This window comes from Eutrigla gurnardus, assembly GCF_963514095.1.
Source record: "Eutrigla gurnardus genome assembly, chromosome: 5".
NCBI classification, from domain to species: domain Eukaryota; kingdom Metazoa; phylum Chordata; class Actinopteri; order Perciformes; family Triglidae; genus Eutrigla; species Eutrigla gurnardus.
In genome coordinates, this window is record NC_139919.1 from 31,934,440 (window position 1) to 31,956,970 (window position 22,531).

The 22,531-nt window shown below is 43.8% G+C and overlaps 2 protein-coding genes across 2 annotated transcripts in view; one reads left to right on the plus strand and one right to left on the minus strand.

Moving 5' to 3' along the window:
- polr2b (RNA polymerase II subunit B) overlaps positions 1 to 11,120 on the plus strand; it is a 19,327-nt gene extending 8,207 nt beyond the window's left edge. Inside the window, exons 7-25 of the mRNA XM_084009668.1 lie at positions 99 to 263; positions 1,133 to 1,329; positions 3,510 to 3,629; positions 3,749 to 3,935; positions 4,085 to 4,228; positions 4,494 to 4,633; positions 4,752 to 4,863; positions 4,990 to 5,144; positions 5,720 to 5,918; positions 6,066 to 6,234; positions 6,526 to 6,622; positions 6,726 to 6,820; positions 6,942 to 7,192; positions 7,283 to 7,372; positions 8,471 to 8,578; positions 9,143 to 9,256; positions 9,515 to 9,675; positions 9,771 to 9,966; positions 10,907 to 11,120. Of these exons, the coding sequence (XP_083865794.1) occupies positions 99 to 263; positions 1,133 to 1,329; positions 3,510 to 3,629; positions 3,749 to 3,935; positions 4,085 to 4,228; positions 4,494 to 4,633; positions 4,752 to 4,863; positions 4,990 to 5,144; positions 5,720 to 5,918; positions 6,066 to 6,234; positions 6,526 to 6,622; positions 6,726 to 6,820; positions 6,942 to 7,192; positions 7,283 to 7,372; positions 8,471 to 8,578; positions 9,143 to 9,256; positions 9,515 to 9,675; positions 9,771 to 9,966; positions 10,907 to 10,996 (2,790 nt within the window). The 3' untranslated portion in view covers positions 10,997 to 11,120. The remainder of the gene's footprint in view (positions 1 to 98; positions 264 to 1,132; positions 1,330 to 3,509; positions 3,630 to 3,748; positions 3,936 to 4,084; positions 4,229 to 4,493; positions 4,634 to 4,751; positions 4,864 to 4,989; positions 5,145 to 5,719; positions 5,919 to 6,065; positions 6,235 to 6,525; positions 6,623 to 6,725; positions 6,821 to 6,941; positions 7,193 to 7,282; positions 7,373 to 8,470; positions 8,579 to 9,142; positions 9,257 to 9,514; positions 9,676 to 9,770; positions 9,967 to 10,906) is intronic.
- A 3,406-nt stretch (positions 11,121 to 14,526) lies between these two features.
- Positions 14,527 to 21,074, minus strand: igfbp7 (insulin-like growth factor binding protein 7). Its single transcript, XM_084009679.1, has 5 exons — positions 20,546 to 21,074; positions 18,632 to 18,741; positions 17,707 to 17,814; positions 16,809 to 16,932; positions 14,527 to 15,670 (listed from the first exon to the last, which is right to left on the minus strand). Exons 1-5 carry the CDS (start codon positions 21,042 to 21,044, stop codon positions 15,648 to 15,650), a joined length of 864 nt encoding a protein of 287 aa, XP_083865805.1. The 5' UTR covers positions 21,045 to 21,074; the 3' UTR covers positions 14,527 to 15,647.
- Positions 21,075 to 22,531: the final 1,457 nt, after the last annotated feature.

Consider the following 22,531-nt stretch of genomic DNA (forward strand, 5'->3'; position numbering starts at 1 on the left):
AGTTTCGATACGTGTGTCGTTACAGCCCTACTTTATATACATGGATTAGAAGGCCGATTGGATTGACTAACTAATTATTTGTTGATCGTCTCTCTCAGGGAGTGAAGAAGAGTGCCATTGGTCAGCGGATTGTGTCCACGCTGCCCTACATCAGACAGGAAGTTCCCATCATCATCGTGTTTCGAGCACTGGGCTTTGTGTCGGACAGAGACATTCTGGAACACATCATCTACGACTTTGATGACCCAGAGATGATGGAAATGGTTAGTGTGATTATCAGTTATCCATCAGGTAGTGATTGTGAGTTAATCTTTAACAAGACAGATGGTCAGCGCACCGAAGGACCTTCTACCTGTAGAGTTCTCATTCACCAATATCTTTTTCCACTACTGATATTTAAAACAAGACTAGATGAAACCTTGTATCTGGCTGCACCGTGTTGGTCACTGTGCTTAATTGCAGATAAGGGTCATTCCACGCCAACTCTCCTAAATGTCAGGAACCTCCCCAGGTCACCTCCACGTATTTTAGCTTTCAATTCCTCATAGTTTCAGAAATAGTTGACCCCAAAAAAGCCATGTGCGAAAAATGCAATTATTTCCAACTTCAGGAACTTGTACCTTTTTTATAACGGATTGATCTAGGAAACTAATATTGCAGATATGTTTGGCCAGAAACTGTAGGGCAGCACAGGTTCATAAAACAAATAACTTACTTTTTAACAGTGCATTACTACATAGTGTTTATAGAGAGGTCATTCTGTTGCAAGATGATTGGTCCATACAGGCTGTTGATCACTGTTACTGTGATTCCTATAAGATGTTTCCACGCTAATGAGAATATCAGATGGCTGTGGCTCAGAAGTAGAGAGTCGTCCTCCAATCGTAAGACTGGTGATTCGAACCCGGCCTCCTCCAAGTGTCTTTAGGCAAGAACCCAAATTGCCCCTGAAGGCTGAGCCATCAATGTGTGACTGGGTAAATAGGCTGAATGTCATCAGGAGACTAGAAAAGAGCTGTAGAAATGCAGGTCAATTGTGTTAAAATGTTAAAAAAAAAACAGTGGGTGAATTAGGCCCACTGTTAGCCTGCCAACTGGGCTGTGATGTCATCAGTGATGTCACTGTTTTCAGGTGAAGCCATCTCTGGATGAAGCATTTGTGATCCAGGAGCAGAATGTGGCATTGAACTTTATCGGTTCCAGAGGAGCAAAACCCGGAGTGACGAAAGAACGAAGAATCAAATACGCAAAAGAAGTTCTTCAGAAAGAGATGCTGCCACACGTCGGAGTCAGTGACTTCTGTGAGACCAAGAAGGCTTACTTTTTAGGGTGAGTCCCGCCTGAGCGGGGAGGCTCCCGTACAGGTGTACCCATGTTGTACAAACAAAGTGTCCTACTACAGTGTGTACTACCACATTGTGTCTTTTTACAGCATGTACTACTACAGCGTCAACTACTACATCATGTCTTACTACAGCGTGTCCTACTACAGCGTGTCTTACTACAGCGTGTACTGCTACAGCGTGTACTGCTACAGCATGTACTACTACAGCGTCAACTACTACATCATGTCTTACTACAGCGTGTCTTACTACAGCGTGTCCTACTACAGCGTGTCTTACTACAGCGTGTCTTACTACAGCGTGTCCTACTACAGCGTGTCCTACTACAGCGTGTCTTACTACAGCGTGTACTGCTACAGCGTGTACTGCTACAGCATGTACTACTACAGCGTCAACTACTACATCGTGTCTTACTACATTGTGTCTTACTACAGCGTGTCTTACTACAGCGTGTCCTGCTACAGCGTGTCTTACTACAGCATGTACTGCTACAGCGTGTCCTACTACAGCGTGTACTACTACAGCGTGTCTTACTACAGCGTGTCCTACTACAGCGTGTCTTACTACAGCGTGTACTGCTACAGCGTGTACTGCTACAGCGTGTACTGCTACAGCATGTACTACTACAGCGTCAACTACTACATCGTGTCTTACTACATCGTGTCTTACTACAGCGTGTCTTACTACAGCGTGTCCTGCTACAGCGTGTCTTACTACAGCATGTACTGCTACAGCGTGTCCTACTACAGCGTGTACTACTACAGCGTGTACTGCTACAGCGTGTCCTACTACAGCGTGTCTTACTACAGCGTGTACTGCTACAGCGTGTCTTACTACAGCGTGTCTTACTACAGCGTGTATTACTACAGCGTGTCTTACTACAGCGTGTCTTACTACAGCGTGTACTACTACAGCGTGTACTACTACAGCGTGTACTGCTACAGCGGGTGCTACTACAGCATGTATTACTACAGCGTGTATTACTACAGCGTGTCTTACTACAGCGTGTCTTACTACAGCGTGTACTGCTACAGCGTGTACTGCTACAGCGTGTCTTACTACAGCGTGTTCTGCTACAGCGTGTACTGCTACAGCGTGTCTTACTACAGCGTGTACTGCTACAGCGTGTACTACTACAGCGTGTACTGCTACAGCGGGTGCTACTACAGCATGTATTACTACAGCGTGTATTACTACAGCATGTACTTCTACAGCGTGTCTTACTACAGCGTGTCTTACTACAGCGTGTCTTACTACAGCATGTATTACTACAGCGTGTCTTACTACAGCGTGTCTTACTACAGCGTGTACTGCTACAGCGTGTACTGCTACAGCGTGTCTTACTACAGCGTGTCTTACTACAGCGTGTACTGCTACAGCGTGTACTGCTACAGCGTGTCTTGCTACAGCGTGTCTTACTACAGCGTGTACTGCTACAGCGTGTACTGCTAGAGCGTGTCTTGCTACAGCGTGTCTTGCTACAGCGTGTCTTGCTACAGCGTGTACTACTACAGCGTGTACTGCTACAGCGGGTGCTACTACAGCATGTATTACTACAGCATGTATTACTACAGCGTGTATTTCTACAGCGTGTATTTCTACAGCGTGTCTTACTACAGCGTGTCTTACTACAGCGTGTCTTACTACAGCGTGTACTGCTACAGCGTGTACTGCTACAGCGGGTGCTACTACAGCATGTATTACTACAGCATGTATTACTACAGCGTGTACTTCTACAGCGTGTCTTACTACAGCATGTATTACTACAGCGTGTCTTACTACAGCATGTATTACGACAGCGTGTACTTCTACAGCGTGTCTTACTACAGCGTGTCTTACTACAGCGTGTACTGCTACAGCGTGTACTGCTACAGCGTGTACTGCTACAGCGTGTCTTACTACAGCGTGTCTTACTACAGCGTGTACTGCTACAGCGTGTACTGCTACAGCGTGTCTTGCTACAGCGTGTCTTACTACAGCGTGTACTGCTACAGCGTGTACTGCTACAGCGTGTCTTACCACAGCGTGTCTTACTACAGCGTGTCCTGCTACAGCGTGTCCTGCTACAGCGTGTACTGCTACAGCGTGTACTACTATAGCGTGTACTACTACAGCATGTACTGCTGCAGCGTGTACTACTACAGCGATTTTCTACTGCTCCTTCAGGTACATGGTCCACAGGTTGCTGCTGGCTGCTCTCGGCAGGCGAGAGCTGGATGACAGAGATCACTATGGTAACAAGAGATTGGACCTGGCCGGGCCACTATTGGCCTTCCTGTTCAGAGGGTGGGACTTCTTTCATGACATTTGACCTCAATAAACATATTTATGTACAAGAAGTAAAGTGCAAGTTTAAGTTGAACCAGGTGAATAATTCTCGACAATAAAAATGTGTCCCTGTTCAGCATGTTTAAGAACTTGCTGAAGGAGATCAGGATCTACGCTCAGAAGTTTATCGACAGAGGAAAAGACTTCAACCTGGAGCTCGCCATTAAAACCAGAATTATCTCAGACGGACTCAAGTACTCACTGGCCACTGGAAACTGGGGGGATGTGAAGAAGGCTCACCAGGCCCGCGCTGGAGTGTCTCAGGTGAGAATACCTGACTGGTTTGAAACGTTCAAGCTTCTGACATGATGGTTCTGATCGACAAATGAGCATCAGGTTTCAGATGGAACCAGCTCAGTAAAGCTGGACAGACAGAAAGATCTTTAAATCCTGTTTCATTTCTCTGCTTGTAGGTGTTGAACCGCCTGACCTTCGCCTCAACCCTGTCCCACCTACGCAGAGTCAACTCTCCAATCGGCAGAGACGGGAAATTGGCAAAACCCAGACAGCTGCACAACACACTGTGGGGTATGGTGTGTCCAGCTGAGACGCCAGAGGTATGATTCCATTTCAATTCCAGGGAGTAAATGTAAAACTGAACTCGATCACCTTGATTAGAATATTAACTAACAAATGGCTGTGTGTGGTGGTGGTCTTGTTTCATGGTTTTGGTTTACGGTCCCCATGGCGACGGCACCTCTCCACATGCCCCCCCTCCATCTCTCACTGTCTTATCAATAAAGGCAAATAAATAAGTACAGTGAATCAGGATGTCAGCGTGTTCTCCCGTCAATGGTTCATCCTGGAAACTTCTTGTTCCAGGGTCATGCTGTGGGGCTGGTAAAGAACTTGGCCCTCATGGCCTACATCTCTGTGGGCTCTCAGCCGTCCCCCATCCTGGAGTTTCTGGAGGAGTGGAGTATGGAGAACCTGGAGGAGATCTCACCTGCTGCCATCGCAGAGTCAGTCACATATTTCTTATGTTACAGCTCTCTACTGAGTCAGAGTGACTTCCACTAGCTACTGCTCAGTGTTTCATGAACTATAATTCTTCAATAATCTAACATTCATCTGTTTTAGTGCCACTAAGATCTTTGTGAATGGCTGCTGGGTGGGAATCCACAAAGATCCTGAACAGCTGATGAACACACTGAGGAAACTTCGCAGACAGATGGACATCATTGTATCTGAGGTAACCAAACCACAACAGCCCTAGATATATACACAGATGTATATGTATGTATATATAGAGGTAGAGACATATACACAGTATATGAGAGAGACAAACAAACAAACACCTGGTTCTGAACCTTTTTAGGTGTCGATGATTAGAGACATCCGAGAACGTGAGATCAGAATCTACACTGACGCCGGACGGATCTGTCGACCACTACTGATCGTGGAGAAGCAGAAACTACTGCTCAAGAGACGCCACATAGACCAGCTGAAGGAGAGAGAGTACAACAACTACAGGTGAGACGGTGTACTGGCGAGACGGTGTACAACAACTACAGGCGAGACAGTGTACAGGCGAGAAACAGTAGAAAAACTACAGGCAAGACGCTGTACAATAACTACAGGTGAGACGCTGTACAGGCGAGACGGTGTACAACAACTACAGGCGAGAAACAGTACAAGTACAGGCGAGACAGTGTACAGGCGAGAAAAGGTACAACTACAGGAGTGACACTGTAGAGGTGAGACAGTGTACTACTCCAGGCAAGACACGGTACAACAGCTACACGGTCCAATAAAAATGTGTTGGTCATTCCTGTAGAGTTTCTGATTGACATCGTCGTCGTGATGATGACAGGGTCTCCGGTGGATTCGCTTTAGGTTTTCTGTCTTTCTTGTACATGTTCCTGTTGTTGCTGTAGAGTTTGACAATCTTCCAGGAGAGTTTTTGTGTTGATTCGGTTGTTAATTGTCTCTGTTGTTCCTGTAGAGGTTGCCGTTTTCTTGCCGTATAGTTTGAGTTTCTCCTATGAAATGTGTAGTAAAGTTACCATTGACCTAAATTTGTTTGTTTTTTCGTTTGTGGTGGTCAGCTGGCAGGATTTGGTGGCAAGTGGTGTGGTGGAGTACATTGACACTCTGGAGGAGGAGACAGTGATGCTCGCCATGACCCCTGATGACCTTCAGGAGAAGGGCGTGGCCTACTGCTCCACGTACACACATTGTGAGATCCACCCGTCCATGATCCTCGGAGTCTGTGCTTCCATTATCCCCTTCCCCGATCACAACCAGGTACAAACACACAAACTAAAACTTCACAACACCGGACCAGAAGGTGGTGTTGCGGGACCACGTTAGCATTGGAGAACCAAGGATTACATGATCATGTATCTGTGATCACTGACATGTTACACCTCTTTGTTTGGTCTTGTGGTTCAGTCTCCCAGGAACACGTACCAGTCTGCTATGGGGAAGCAGGCCATGGGGGTCTACATCACCAACTTCCACGTACGAATGGACACGCTGGCTCACGTGTTGTATTACCCTCAGAAACCCCTGGTCACCACCCGATCCATGGAGTACCTGCGCTTCAGGGAGCTGCCTGCAGGTAAAACGCACACCTGTACAGTCAGACTGAAACACAACTAATCACTCACCAGATGAGTTCAGAGAAAACAATTAATTTATAAAACCCTGGTAAAAAGCTGTGATGCTCTTCAGGTGTTCAGGTGTAGGTCAGCCCATTCTTTTCTTCTTACAGGAACTGAGTCTTGGAGGAAATGATTGAATTTATAAAGAAGTAAAGGCAGTTAACAGCATTCGCCTTCACTTCTTCTGTTTGTCTCAGTCTGTCCTGGTCTCTTCTGATAAATCACTTCACCTTCTCTTTGTTTTTCAGGCATCAACTCTATCGTAGCGATCGCCTCGTACACTGGATACAACCAGGAGGACTCTGTGATCATGAACAGGTCGGCTGTGGATCGAGGCTTCTTCAGGTGAGTCACTTCTCCTACACCGGAGCATCTGTTACTGACGTCACTGGAGCGTTACTGATGTTATGGAGCTTCTTTCTTTAACCCTGTCTTTTGCACCGTGTAGGTCTGTTTTCTATCGATCCTACAAAGAGCAGGAGTCCAAGAAGGGTTTTGACCAGGAGGAGATCTTTGAGAAGCCGACACGTGAAACCTGTCAGGGTGAGAGCTGATCCAAACAGCTGACTTCTGTGTAGTTGTAGTCTGGTGTTCACAGTGAGAACACCTGTCAAACATCAGTGTGATAGGTAGTAGTTGGATGTCAAATTAAAATCCTTCTCAGGTATGAGACACGCCATCTACGACAAACTGGATGACGATGGGCTCATTGCACCTGGCGTCCGTGTCTCCGGCGAGGACGTGATCATCGGGAAGACGGTGACGCTGCCGGAGAACGACGACGAGCTGGACAGTACCAACCGGCGCTACACCAAGAGAGACTGTAGCACCTTTCTGAGAACCAGCGAAACTGGCATTGTGGACCAGGTGATGGTGACTCTGAACCAGGAGGGCTACAAGTTCTGCAAGATCAGGGTGAGCGGACTGCACATCACACCTGACATCTGACAGAACACCTGAGACAGCATGACAGCCCACGTTTTTCCTCCTTCCTGTTTCCTGCAGGTTCGCTCAGTCCGGATTCCTCAGATTGGAGACAAGTTCGCCAGCCGACACGGACAGAAAGGAACCTGTGGGATCCAGTACAGACAGGAGGTAACAGGCGGGAGGTAACCGGAGTAACAGGCGGGAGGTAACCGGAGTAACAGGCGGGAGGTAACCGGAGTAACAGGCGGGAGGTAATCGGAGAGTTTAGCTTATGAGGTAGAGCGGGTTGGCTGGCAACCGCAAGATTGCCGGTTCGATCCCCGGCTCCTCCTAGCTGAGTGCCTGGTGTCCCTGAGCAAGTCACCTCACCCTAATTGATCCTGACGAGCTGGCTGTCGCCCTGCGTGGTTGACTCCACCGGCGGTGTGTGAATGTGTGTATGAATGGGTGAATGACAGTCATTAATGTAAAGGGCTTTGGATAAAAGCGCTATATAAATGAGGCCATTTACCATTTAGAGTAACAGGCGGGAGGTAATCTGAGTAACAGGCGGGAGGTAATCTGAGAGTAACAGGCGGGAGGTAATCTGAGAGTAACAGGCGGGAGGTAACCGGAGAGTAACAGGCGGGAGGTAACCGGAGAGTAACAGGCGGGAGGTAACCTGAGAGTAACAGGCGGGAGGTAATCTGAGAGTAACAGGCGGGAGGTAATCTGAGAGTAACAGGCGGGAGGTAACCTGAGAGTAACAGGCGGGAGGTAACCGGAGTAACAGGCGGGAGGTAATCTGAGAGTAACAGGCGGGAGGTAACCGGAGAGTAACAGGCGGGAGGTAATCTGAGAGTAACAGGCGGGAGGTAATCTGAGAGTAACAGGCGGGAGGTAACCGGAGAGTAACAGGCGGGAGGTAATCTGAGAGTAACAGGCGGGAGGTAATCTGAGAGTAACAGGCGGGAGGTAACCGGAGAGTAACAGGCGGGAGGTAATCTGAGAGTAACAGGCGGGAGGTAATCTGAGAGTAACAGGCGGGAGGTAACCGGAGAGTAACAGGCGGGAGGTAATCTGAGAGAAACAGGCGGGAGAGATTTCTTATTACGGACTTTGCTAAAAATGGACTGTACTTGCTGAGGTGCATTATTTCCTGATCCTGGATCAGTTGGTAGACATAACAGGCCATCACTAATCAAACAGAAAATGTTCTTGTCATTAGTAACATTCTGAAGGTTAAACATGACGCTAGTAAATGACTTCATGTCTTTTGTTTTGAAGGACATGCCGTTCACCTGCGAGGGAATCACACCTGACATCATCATCAATCCTCACGCCATCCCTTCCAGAATGACAGTCGGCCATCTGATCGAGTGTCTGCAGGGCAAGGTAGAAATCAATAAATAGATATTGGTAATAATCAAATTCAACAATCAGGGTAAAAATTGCTAATTAGAGGTTGGTAGTTTTCACAATTGTAATATTCTGTTCTAATGAAATGGTAATAATCACCAAAACAACACATATGTTATAATAATGTGTAAATACAAATTATTTCAGTATAATTCAAACAAAAATAAGCCTGTGGTTTATTCACACACGGACTACGACTTTGCAGGTTCTCTCTGTAGCTGATGTTTAACAATCAAATTTACACACAGATAAGGTGGACTGGCCTTTAAGGTGGGCTGACCTTTTCAGTTGGACCGACAATATTCTCCTTTCAGTGACAAGCTGCTACTCAGTCTGAGCTTTTTTATCTTTAATATTTATTTGAACTGTGTAACTGACAGCAGGTTAAACATTGATTATAAATATCCCTACTGCAAACTGCTCTGTTTATATCCGGAAAACACATAGTTGACTTGTTTTAGGGAATATTTAGGAATGGTGATTAATCCACAGCTACCCTATAAAACTTTGACGGCCCTAATAATGTGTGTCTGGCTTCAGGTTTCTGCGAACAAAGGCGAGATCGGCGACGCCACACCATTTAACGATGCCGTCAATGTCCAGAAAGTGTCCAACCTGCTGTCTGAATATGGATACCACCTGAGAGGGAATGAGGTGACTCACACTGTTTACTTGTTAATGAACGAAATGCAGAAACCCTGCTTCCATGTTAGGATGACATCACACACTCAAGTCAAGCATCAAGTATTAGTTCTGTACATGTCACAGTTTATGAGACTGTTACAATGATATAGTGAACCACTGAAATCAAATGACTCGAACCTGATCAATTTTATTGATCAGGTTCTGTTTAACAAGTTCACAGGGAGGAAGTGAACCTCTGCTGAAATGTTATTATTGAACTGTGACCAGGTTCTGTATAATGGCTTCACGGGGAGGAAGCTGACATCGCAGATCTTCATTGGTCCAACTTATTATCAGCGTCTGAAGCACATGGTGGACGATAAGATCCACTCTAGGGCCCGTGGCCCCGTCCAGATCCTGAACAGACAGCCTATGGAGGGACGATCACGGTAAATTATACACCTGTGTACCTGTCTGCAGTTTGGGGAGATGGAGCATGACTGTCTGTTTGCTCACCGGTCTGTCTGTCTCACCTGTCTGTCAGTGATGGGGGTCTGCGTTTCGGGGAGATGGAGCGTGACTGTCAGATCGCTCACGGAGCGGCTCAGTTCCTCAAAGAACGTCTGTTTGAGGCGTCTGATCCGTATCAGGTTCACGTGTGTAACCTTTGTGGACTGATGGCCATTGCCAACACGCGGACGCACACGTATGAGTGTCGAGGCTGCCGCAACAAGACACAGGTAAACTGATCAAGAACACATCACATGACACTCTAATTCCCCTTGTAATCTGCACCAACACAGCCAAATGACTCGTTAAAGTTCAACAGTTTTCTTCGACACAAGAAGAAATTAGCACACAAAGGGGGGGGGGGGGGGGGGTTTAGCTCAGGAGGTAGAGCGGGTTGGCTTTGCCGGTTCGATCCCCGGCTCCTCCTAGCTGAGTGCCTGGTGTCCCTGAGCAAGACACATCACCCCAATTGCTCCTGACGAGCTGGGTGTCGCCCTGCGTGGTTGAATCCGCCGTCGGTGTGTGAATGTGTGCATGAATGGGTGAATGTCAGTCATTAATGTAAAGGGCTTTGGATAAAAGCACTATTTAAATGAGGACCATTTTTTACCATTACAAAGATAACACTGGGCCTCATTCACCAATATTCCCACGTTTTTTTTTTAATAGTTGATAGTTATTCTAAAAGGAAGGAGTTACATTCTTGGGCTTTTATTTTGAAAATAAGTCCACCGCTTGTCTCCTGTTAACATACATGAGTTATGTAAGAATAGTTATTGGAGGCTTTTATTTTGAAGAGGGGGTGGCGAGAAGAAGAGTGTGAAGAATGTTACCTAGTTTTTGTTCCTCAAACATGTTTGTAAAATGAAAGTTAACACAAACGTCAACATGGCTGAAAAAATAAATGTAAAATGAGTTTTGTTCTTGGAGATGAAAACGATCCACCAGACTGATGAACTTCGTTAGCTGCCGTGGTGATGACATTTGTAGTGTTTGTAGAGCTGATGACGCAAAACATTGTTTTCTGACTTTCTCAGCATCATGCTCCTAAATATGTTATGATGTAAACAGAAAAACGAATAATAATAATCTGTAAGCACCTGCTGGTTATCAGTTGATCATCTGATGTCGCTCTCACCTGTCTGTCGGTCTTACCTGTCTGTCCTCCAGATCTCTCTGGTCCGGATGCCGTACGCCTGTAAGCTTCTCTTCCAGGAGTTGATGTCGATGAGCATCGCTCCTCGTATGATGACATCATAGAGTGGCTTGGCCAATCCGCACGCCTTCAGCAGCAGGAAGTGAAAGAAGTTTGATGTTTTTACCCAGTCATGTCGTCTAACTTTGTTTTTGTAAAACCAGAATAAATCTCAGTTTCTGATTATCATTCTGGTACCTGAGTCCTCATTGGTTTACAAACATCATGTGACCAAAGAAACAGATCATCATGATCATCTTTTTAAATCAACAGGTGATTTAAATGAGTGAACCACACCAGGGGCCTGTACTAGGAAGCAGGATTTGGGCTTAGCGAGGTAACTTAAGCGTTAACCCTGGGTTTTCCGTCCTACGACGCTGGTTCACTTCTTACCGGGGTAGATCGCCACGGTAACTTACGCTGCAGCGCTAACCTGCTTCTGGAATGGATTGATAAGAGATCAACGTGGAGAAAAACACTGCCTACTGACCAATCAGCTCTCTTAAAGATAGCATCAGTATAAAAATACCGTGGAGCAGAGATCGGGGATGTATTTCTCTAAGATTATGGTTTGCTCCTTGTATGTGAAATATGCTGCTCTGCTGCACGTAGACTCATCCATGTTTGTGATTGGTCAAATGCTGCAAGCCCCACCTCTTTTATGTGCATGCGCTCATAGCTGGACAGGGAAACCCTGGTTGACTTACCGAGTCGATAACCAGCGTCGTGTGACCTCTGATCTCTGATTGCCTTTGTTAGGTTTACTTAAGCTGGATAACTGAAAAATACCTGGTATGTTGAACTCGCCGAGTAGTTCAGGCTTCTGATCCTCAGGTTAATGGGGCGGGGCAACTAGAAGATAGACCTGACATGTTACACTAGATGATAGACCTGAGATGTTTGTTACACTAGAAGATAGACCTGACATGTTACACCAGAAGATAGACCTGAGATGTCTGTTACTAACACTAGAAGATAGACTTGACATGTTACACCAGAAGATAGACCTGAGATGTTTGTTACACTAGAAGATAGACCTGACATGTTACACTAGAAGATAGACCTGACATGTTACACCAGAAGATAGACCTGACATGTTACACTAGAAGATAGACCTGACATGTTTGTTACTAACACTAGAAGATAGACCTGACATGTGTGTTACACTAGAAGATAGACCTGACATGTTTGTTACTAACACTAGAAGATAGACCTGACATGTGTGTTACACTAGAAGATAGACCTGACATGTCTGTTACACTAGAAGATAGACCTGACATGTTTGTTACTAACACTAGAAGATAGACCTGACATGTCTGTTACACTAGAAGATAGACCTGACATGTTACACCAGAAGATAGACTTGACATGTTTGTTACACCAGAAGATAGACCTGACATGTTACACTAGAAGATAGACCTGACATGTTTGTTACTAACACTAGAAGATAGACCTGACATGTTTGTTACACCAGAAGATAGACCTGACATGTTACACTAGAAGATAGACCTGACATGTTTGTTACTAACACTAGAAGATAGACCTGACATGTTTGTTACACTAGAAGATAGACCTGACATGTCTGTTACACTAGAAGATAGACCTGACATGTTTGTTACTAACACTAGAAGATAGACCTGACATGTCTGTTACACTAGAAGATAGACCTGACATGTTTGTTACTAACACTAGAAGATAGACCTGACATGTTTGTTACACTAGAAGATAGACCTGACATGTCTGTTACACTAGAAGATAGACCTGACATGTTACACCAGAAGATAGACTTGACATGTTACACCAGAAGATAGACCTGACATGTTACACTAGAAGATAGACCTGACATGTTTGTTACACTAGAAGATAGACCTGACATGTTTGTTACTAACACTAGGAGATATACCTGACATGTTTGTTACTAACACTAGAAGATATACCTGACATGTTTGTTACACTAGAAGATATACCTGACATGTTTGTTACACTAGAAGATAGACCTGACATGTTTGTTACTAACACTAGGAGATATACCTGACATGTTTGTTACTAACACTAGAAGATAGACCTGACATGTTTGTTACACTAGAAGATAGACCTGAGATGTTTGTTACTAACACTAGAAGATAGACCTGACATGTTTGTTACACTAGAAGATAGACCTGAGATGTTTGTTACTAACACTAGAAGATAGACCTGACATGTTTGTTACTAACACTAGAAGATAGACCTGACATGTTTGTTACACTAGAAGATATACCTGACATGTTTGTTACACTAGAAGATATACCTGACATGTTTGTTACACTAGGAGATATACCTGACATGTTTGTTACTAACACTAGAAGATATACCTGACATGTTTGTTACTAACACTAGAAGATATACCTGACATGTTTGTTACACTAGGAGATATACCTGACATGTTTGTTACTAACACTAGGAGATATACCTGACATGTTTGTTACTAACACTAGAAGATAGACCTGACATGTTTGTTACTAACACTAGAAGATAGACCTGACATGTTTGTTACTAACACTAGAAGATAGACCTGACATGTTTGTTACACTAGAAGATAGACCTGACATGTTTGTTACTAACACTAGAAGATAGACCTGACATGTTTGTTACTAACACTAGAAGATAGACCTGACATGTTTGTTACTAACACTAGAATATAGACCTGAATGTTTGTTACTAACACTAGAAGATAGACCTGACATGTTACACTAGAAGATAGACCTGACATGTTTGTTACTAACACTAGAAGATAGACCTGACATGTTTGTTACTAACACTAGAAGATAGACCTGACATGTTTGTTACTAACACTAGAAGATAGACCTGACATGTTTGTTACACTAGAAGATAGACCTGACATGTTTGTTACTAACACTAGAAGATAGACCTGACATGTTTGTTACTAACACTAGAAGATAGACCTGACATGTTTGTTACACTAGAAGATAGACCTGACATGTTTGTTACTAACACTAGAAGATAGACCTGACATGTTTGTTACACTAGAAGATAGACCTGACATGTTTGTTACTAACACTAGAAGATAGACCTGACATGTTTGTTACACTAGAAGATAGACCTGACATGTTTGTTACTAACACTAGAAGATAGACCTGACATGTTTGTTACTAACACTAGGAGATATACCTGATATGTTTGTTACTAACACTAGAAGATAGACCTGACATGTTTGTTACACTAGAAGATAGACCTGACACGTTTGTTACACTAGAAGATATACCTGACATGTTTGTTACACTAGAAGATATACCTGACATGTTTGTTACACTAGAAGATAGACCTGACATGTTTGTTACACTAGAAGATAGACCTGACATGTTTGTTACTAACACTAGAAGATAGACCTGACATGTTTGTTACACTAGAAGATAGACCTGACATGTTTGTTACTAACACTAGAAGATAGACCTGACATGTTTGTTACTAACACTAGGAGATAGACCTGATATGTTTGTTACTAACACTAGAAGATATACCTGACATGTTTGTTACACTAGAAGATAGACCTGACACGTTTGGCTTTGCAGTGGTTACTGAAGAAGACAAAAGTAAAGAGTTTGCATGAAAATTTATTTTAAAAAGTGGAAGCTTGAAGTTGTCATTTTATTCAGCAGTTGACAGCAGAAATATTGATCAAGATAACAAGATATGTTGAGAAAAACTGATAAATCATCTTAGTTTTCACCAACAAATCTTAAAGCTAAGTTTGTTAAACAAAAGCTAAATGTTCAGACCTGAACTGAAGATCAATAAAGTTTATCTGAAGAAAATCTACAGATGAAATGTATAGATATAAATTGACCATTTTCACGGTGACCTGAGTCAGTACTGTTGCCATGGTGACCTAAGTCAGTGCTGTTGCCAGATTCACATCTTTTCAAAAACAAACGCCTGATTGATTTCAGTTGATCTGTTGTTAAATGTTAAAGGAGTCATAACCTGGTTTTATACGTATCCAGCCCCCCTTGGATCGCTTTGGATCAATTCGTAAAACTTATTAGAAAAAAAAAAAAAAAATTTAATCAAACATTGAGCTTGTTCTGACCCTTTTTCGTACCGCGATTTTATCACGCGAGATTACGCGCGAGGTTTTGACTGGTCCGGATGTGCATTGTATAATATGTAATGAGGCGCGCGTTGATTCGCCGCAGGAAGGACAGAGCCGGGGGGGCTTGCCTGCATGCAGACTCCAAAACATAATGGCGGCGCTTCGGCGATTTCAGGTAGCGGACGGGGCGGGGTTGGGTGGTGAAAGAGGGGTGGGCTTATGCAAGTAGCCGCCACGGTGACGTCACCGAAGGCGCAGAATCAAAATCTCGTGCTTTAGGAATGCACACCCTTGTGTGCTATTCCTGTTCGGAAAAAGAGCAGAAGCGAAAAAACGGCGCCACTTTCAAACTCCAGCCTTTCAGGCAAGTTTCAACTGAGGTCAAACACAGATATGCATGTTTTAACAAGAGAAATTGCAATTTCCTGGTGATGACTCCTTTAAACCATATAAAATGTTAAAATCTATAAAAACTCAAACTGTTATGAATCTATTATGTAACTTAACTGAATCACTAAAAGAAGTTAGACTTGATTTCTTTTAATGAAATACATTAAAAGAATAACATGAAGAAGTAAAAAGTTTATAAATGATCTCCAGCTTTCTCCTGTTTCCATCTTCGCTGATCACAGCTCATCTTCCTTCGTCACTGTGAGGAGATGACATCATCAGTCAGAGGAGGGGCTAAACATTTTTACATCAAGTTCATATAACGACTTCCTTTCAATTAGTCACTTTTTATTTTAAACAGCTGCAGGGTTCTGTTCATATCTGACATTATTTTGGAAGCATTTTCACCATTTATGTTTTCTATCTGATTTATGTTTTCTATCTGATTTGTTTTCTATCTGATTTGTTTTCTATCTGATTTATTTTTTCTATCTGATTTATGTTTTCTATCTGATTTGTTTTCTATCTGATTTATTTTTTCTATCTGATTTGTTTTCTATCTGATTTATTTTTTCTATCTGATTTATTTTTTCTATCTGATTTATTTTTTCTATCTGATTTGTTTTCTATCTGATTTATTTTTTCTATCTGATTTATTTTTTCTATCTGATTTGTTTTCTATCTGATTTATGTTTTCTATCTGATTTGTTTTCTATCTGATTTATTTTTTCTATCTGATTTATTTTTTCTATCTGATTTGTTTTCTATCTGATTTATGTTTTCTATCTGATTTATGTTTTCTATCTGATTTATGTTTTCTATCTGATTTGTTTTCTATCTGATTTATGTTTTCTATCTGATTTATTTTTTCTATCTGATTTATTTTTTCTATCTGATTTGTTTTCTATCTGATTTATTTTTTCTATCTGATTTGTTTTCTATCTGATTTATGTTTTCTATCTGATTCATGTTTTCTATCTGATTTGTATTTTATATCTGATTGATGTTTCAGATCTGATCGATGTTTTATATTGGATTTGTTTCCTATCTGATCATGTTTTTGATCTAATTCATGTTTTCTATCTGATTCATGTTGTATGTCTGATTTATGTTTTATATTGGAGCCAGTCGGAGTGTTGTCCAATCAAAGAGGATCCGTTGAAAGCAGATAGGCAGACCTTTTCCAGTTGATATTAATGTTGTGTTTTCTGCTTTGTGTTTGTGATTTCTGTTTTGTTGTTTTTGTATTTGTCCTTCAGGCCAGCGTATTTATTTGTTATTGTTGTTGTTACTTTTCAACATGATATTTGTTTATGATTATGTTTATTTCTTATTGTTGCTGTTACTTTTCTAGATGATATTTGTTTGTTGTGTTTGTGTTTAGTTGTTGTTGTTACCTTTCTTGATGATGTCATCGGTGGACTCGACGAGGTGAATTGCTCCGACAGCAGAAGCTTCTCCTTGAGCGTTGGTGGCGTGACACTCGTATGCTCCGACTTCTTCTTTTGTCAGAGGGGAGATCTGAAATAAAAACAGTCATGACATCACTTCCTGTCACTACTGTTTTATTTTCACATTACAGGTGAATCAAAATCTATTAATCATTTAACACATTTTTTATTTCATGAAAATCATGTCACATTTCCTTTGTTTCCCTAAAGTCGTCAGCCTGACATGTTCCTTCCTAATCATTAACTATACATATATATATATTAGTGCTGTCAACATTAACGCGTTAATCTTTGCGTTAATTATGAAATATTTAAACTAAAATCCAAATCCTCACATACCCTTCACAAACCTAGAGAAAATCATGGTGCTTTTCAGTTAGCCTATTAGCTGGTTTGACTTGCATTGAGAAATCATTAGGCTAACTAGCATGCTATAGGCTATCTGAAAAGCACCATGCCAGTCTCTAGGTTTGTGAAGGGTATGCAAAGATTTGGAGTTTAGTTTAACTCCAAAGGCCCAGGTGACTTTATCAGAATGCATAGTATCCTGGATCCATTTAATAACTGGCCTTTAAAAATAAAAATCTGCCTGCCTCTATGGGAGTTTAACATAGGGGTGCCCATACTTATGCACCCTGTATTTTAATGAAGAACATTTATTTCTTTATGATACATTATTCATTCACAAGGAGAAAATTGGTGTCCTCCCATTTGTTTAATTGAGGCATTAAGATCAATTCACAAAAGATGATTTTTTATTCCTCTTTAGCATAACTTAGGCATGGGGTGCCTAAACTTATGCATAGCACTGTATATATATATATTCTACATATATATAACTCACCAGCACCCAGCCGGTGACTTCATGTTTCTCTGGTCCACCTCTCGTTTGAATCGCCAGGTTGTCTCTGTCTCCAGGAAGAAGCTCCATCTTTTTCCTCCCACTGAGGACCTAAAGGAAGACACCCAGCAAGAACATAATATCAAAAGTGACTGACTACATTTGTTTTTATAAATTTTGTGAATCTGTAGAACTTTACTTTCTTCAGATTCACAAACATGTTGCAACTCGTTCTTCACTCTGATTGATCTAAAGTTCACAGACGTCAACAGGGAGACGTGAATACCTGAATACCTGAATACCTCAAAACCTGAACACCTGAACACCTGAACACCTGAGGCTTCAGGTAAAACATGATGATTTCCATTTTCTTCAGGTTTCCATGTTGAGATTTTTGAGATAAGCTGGTGATGAAAACACAAACTAAAAACAAAAAGAAGTACTGCACTTCTTTGTTTCAGTCATCTCTGACCTTCATCATTAAACTGACGTGTGTATAACATCATGTATGACATCATAGAGACTCTCATTAATCAGAACATCTCACATGTGACATGAACGCTCCTCTGTTATTTCTGTCGTTACACATTAATGTTTCTCAGCAGACAAACTTTTAAACTTTATTTCCTGCTTTTGTTTCTACAAACAGCAGCAGGAAACAGGAAGTCAGCAGGATACAGGAAGTCAGCATAAACAGGAAGTCAGCATAAACAGTAAAACAGATGGAGAATCAAGATGCTGCAACTCACATCATCAAGAATCATTATGAATCTATTTATATTATGTACATTCAGAGAATTACATCTTTGTTTTATATGATTTATCCATTTGTATTTAATATTGTGAATATCTTTCTTTTTCATGTATTGAAGTTGAAAGCAGCAGACTGAGAGCATGTAGCATGACAGAGCCAGAGGGCCTGACTGACCTTCTTCCAGGTGAGGACAGGTGTGGGCACGCCGACTGCCTCGCAGCTCAGGTACACCTGCGAGCCGCTCACGTTGAACACGTCTCTGGGCGGAGTCACGATGACGGGCGCTGAAACAAACAAGAGGATCACATGAAGCTTCCAGAGAATCCGACAGGATGAAACAGGTCACAGGAATCCGCCCGAGACTCTAAATCCTCGTGACCTCAGGAATCTGTTTGTTCGGGTTCAACTCGCTGTGGCTCCTCATGGAGAAAGGAATTCAGTGTTTTCAGAGGGATGAAGGAGGATTATCAACACCATCATCATCATCAGTGTTACTGTCGGAGGCAGAGTCCACTTCACCCAGAAAAACACTGGCAGCCAATGTGATTTATCTCCTCATATCATATGTATGTGTACATCTGTATATGTGGATATATATATGATATATATATTTTACATTCCTGGCGTGCCGTTGTGTTCCTGCCGTTACGTCCCTGCCGTTACGTCCCTGTCGTTACGTCCCTGTCGTTACGTCCCTGCCGTTACGTCCCTGCCGTTACGTCCCTGCCGTTACGTTCCTGCCGTCGCGTCCCTGTCGTCGCGTCCCTGCCGTTACGTCCCTGTCGTTACGTTCCTGCCGTGGCGTTCCTGCCGTTGCGTCCCTGCCGTTGCGTCCCTGCCGTTACGTTCCTGCCGTTACGTCCCTGTCGTTGCGTCCCTGCCGTTGCGTCCCTGTCGTTACGTTCCTGCCGTGGCGTTCCTGCCGTGGCGTCCCTGCCGTGGCGTCCCTGCCGTTGCGTCCCTGCCGTTACGTCCCTGTCGTTACGTTCCTGCCGTGGCGTTCCTGCCGTTGCGTCCCTGCCGTTGCGTCCCTGCCGTTGCGTCCCTGTCGTTACGTTCCTGCCGTGGCGTCCCTGCCGTGGCGTCCCTGCCGTGGCGTCCCTGCCGTTGCGTCCCTGCCGTTACGTCCCTGCCGTTACGTCCCTGCCGTTACGTCCCTGTCGTTACGTTCCTGCCGTGGCGTTCCTGCCGTTGCGTTCCTGCCGTTGCGTCCCTGCCGTTGCGTCCCTGCCGTTGCGTCCCTGCCGTTACGTCCCTGCCGTTGCGTCCCTGCCGTGGCGTCCCTGCCGTGGCGTCCCTGCCGTTACGTCCCTGCCGTTACGTCCCTGCCGTTACGTCCCTGTCGTTACGTCCCTGCCGTTACGTCCCTGCCGTTACGTCCCTGTCGTTACGTCCCTGCCGTTACGTCCCTGTCGTTACGTCCCTGTCGTTACGTCCCTGCCGTTACGTCCCTGCCGTTACGTCCCTGCCGTTACGTCCCTGTCGTTACGTCCCTGCCGTTACGTCCCTGCCGTTACGTCCCTGTCGTTACGTTCCTGTCGTTACGTTCCTGCCGTGGCGTTACGTATCTGGTGTAACGTTACATTGCTGGCATTATTTTCCATGTTCGGCCTGCCGAGACCCGGGAATCCATTTTACAACGCCACGCAATGTAACGTAACGTAGGTGGCATGACGTTACGTGGCGTGGCGCTATGTGGCGTGGCATTACCTGGCGTTACATGACATTACCTGGTGTCACACTACGCTACGTTACATGGTGTTGCATTGCGCTGCATTGCATTGCTTATAATTGTGTTAAATTATGTTACGTTGCATTAGGTTTAGGACTGATTGTGTCGGTCTTACCTGGATTGTGTCGGTCTCACCTTGATTGTCTCACCTGGATTGTATCGGTCTCACCTGGATTATAGCATATTACCTGGATTGTGTCGGTCTCACCTGGATTGTGTCAATGTAATCTGGATTGTGTCGGTCTCACCTGGATTGTATCACCTGGATTATGTCAGTGTAATCTGGATTGTGTCGGTCTCACCTGGATTGTGTCACCTGGATTATGTCAGTGTAATCTGGATTGTGTCGGTCTCACCTGTGGCGCATCGGCCCTTGTTCCGAACGCTGATTGGCTCTCGGCCTCTGTTGTCTGCTGTCAGATTTGCGCTCTTCAGTGCGCAGCCGCTCCGGTAGGTGAGTCCGTCAGACCCGCAAACCTCGTAGTTGCTCTTACAGACGCAGACCCCCAACCTGATCTTCTTGTCCTGGTCGCTTTTGACGCACTCCAGTCCGGTACCGCAGCGGCGCGCTGCCGCGCGGCGTCCACCACACGGCTCTCCCTCTGCGGCGGCGCACAGCGAGCAGCAGCCGCAGGGGTCCCGCAGGGAGCCGGCGGGACAGCCCTGCACCGGGAGAGGAGCGCACTGGACCAGCTCACACGGTCCGCAGCCCGGACCTGCCGAGACCCGGGCCGAGAGCGCCGGTTCTGCCGAGAGGATCGACAGAACCGAGACGAGAGACAGGAAGACGCCGAAAGACTTCATGATGGTCTGATGGGGATCTGATCCAAACTGCTCTGAACTGGGTCTAAACATACAGATCTGATCTGCAGACTGTGAGCTGTTTAAAGTTGCTGACTCCGCCTCAAACAAGACCTGATCCCGGACCTCCCCTCAGTCACAGACCAGCCGGGGGCAAAGAGGAGCAACACTGATAATAGTCAGAAAAATAAAGTTTAATTTCAAAATGTTACATGAACGCAAACTATTTTAAATCTATTAAATTAAATCAGATGAAACTTCTGATTCTGAAGAAACTTCCGCTTTATTGATCTATGAGAACAAAGATTTTTACATATTTTACATACATATATGTATATATTTAAATAGTTTAACTATCATATCACCCAATGAGAACAACATCAATACCGATAAAGATAAATATAGATCAATAAAAAAGAAAGGTTTGCTTAAACCGTATTTACTTTTCATGAACATTCTGGCATTCAACAATGTTTCTTACTCATATAAAAAGCACACTTACCGACATGTGTATGCAAAAGAATTGGCTATTGCATTTTCTTCTATTCTACAGTTGTAGCCTATAATACTAAGATTTATAACATTGTTCAATAATTGTTCAGTTTACTTTATTAATACCTGTAGGTAGATTTGTTGTGCAGTAGCAGGAGAGGGCGTCACACAAACATTGATGACAGGACAAACAGGAGACGGGTTAACACACAGCATGAAACAGACACGGGTACCTCCGATGTTCACTGAGCAGGATTAAAGGCAGATAAGATACGACAAAGTGATGATACAAGGGACAATAAATAGGTTTAAAAACCATTTTCAATAAATAGAAATAAATAGATAAATAGCAACAACAAGTCACAGGATAGACATGTAGAGATAGACAGGTAACCAGTCTATCACAGGGAGACATGTAGAGACAGACAGGTAACCAGTCTATCACAGGGAGACATGTAGAGACAGACAGGTAACCAGTCTATCACAGGGAGACATGTAGAGACAGACAGGTAACCAGTCTATCACAGGGAGACATGTAGAGACAGACAGGTAACTAGTCTATCACAGGGAGACATGTAGAGATAGACAGGTAACCAGTCTATCGCAGGGAGACATGTAGAGACAGACAGGTAACCAGTCTATCACAGGGAGACATGTAGAGACAGACAGGTAACCAGTCTATCACAGGGAGACATGTAGAGACAGACAGGTAACCAGTCTATCACAGGGAGACATGTAGAGAAAGACAGGTAACCAGTCTATCACAGGGAGACATGTAGAGACAGACAGGTAACTAGTCTATCACAGGGAGACATGTAGAGACAGACAGGTAACCAGTCTATCACAGGGCTGACATGTAGAGACAGACAGGTAACCAGTCTATCACAGGGAGACATGTAGAGACAGACAGGTAACCAGTCTATCACAGGGAGACATGTAGAGACAGACAGGTAACCAGTCTATCGCAGGGAGACATGTAGAGACAGACAGGTAACCAGTCTATCGCAGGGAGACATGTAGAGACAGACAGGTAACCAGTCTATAACAGG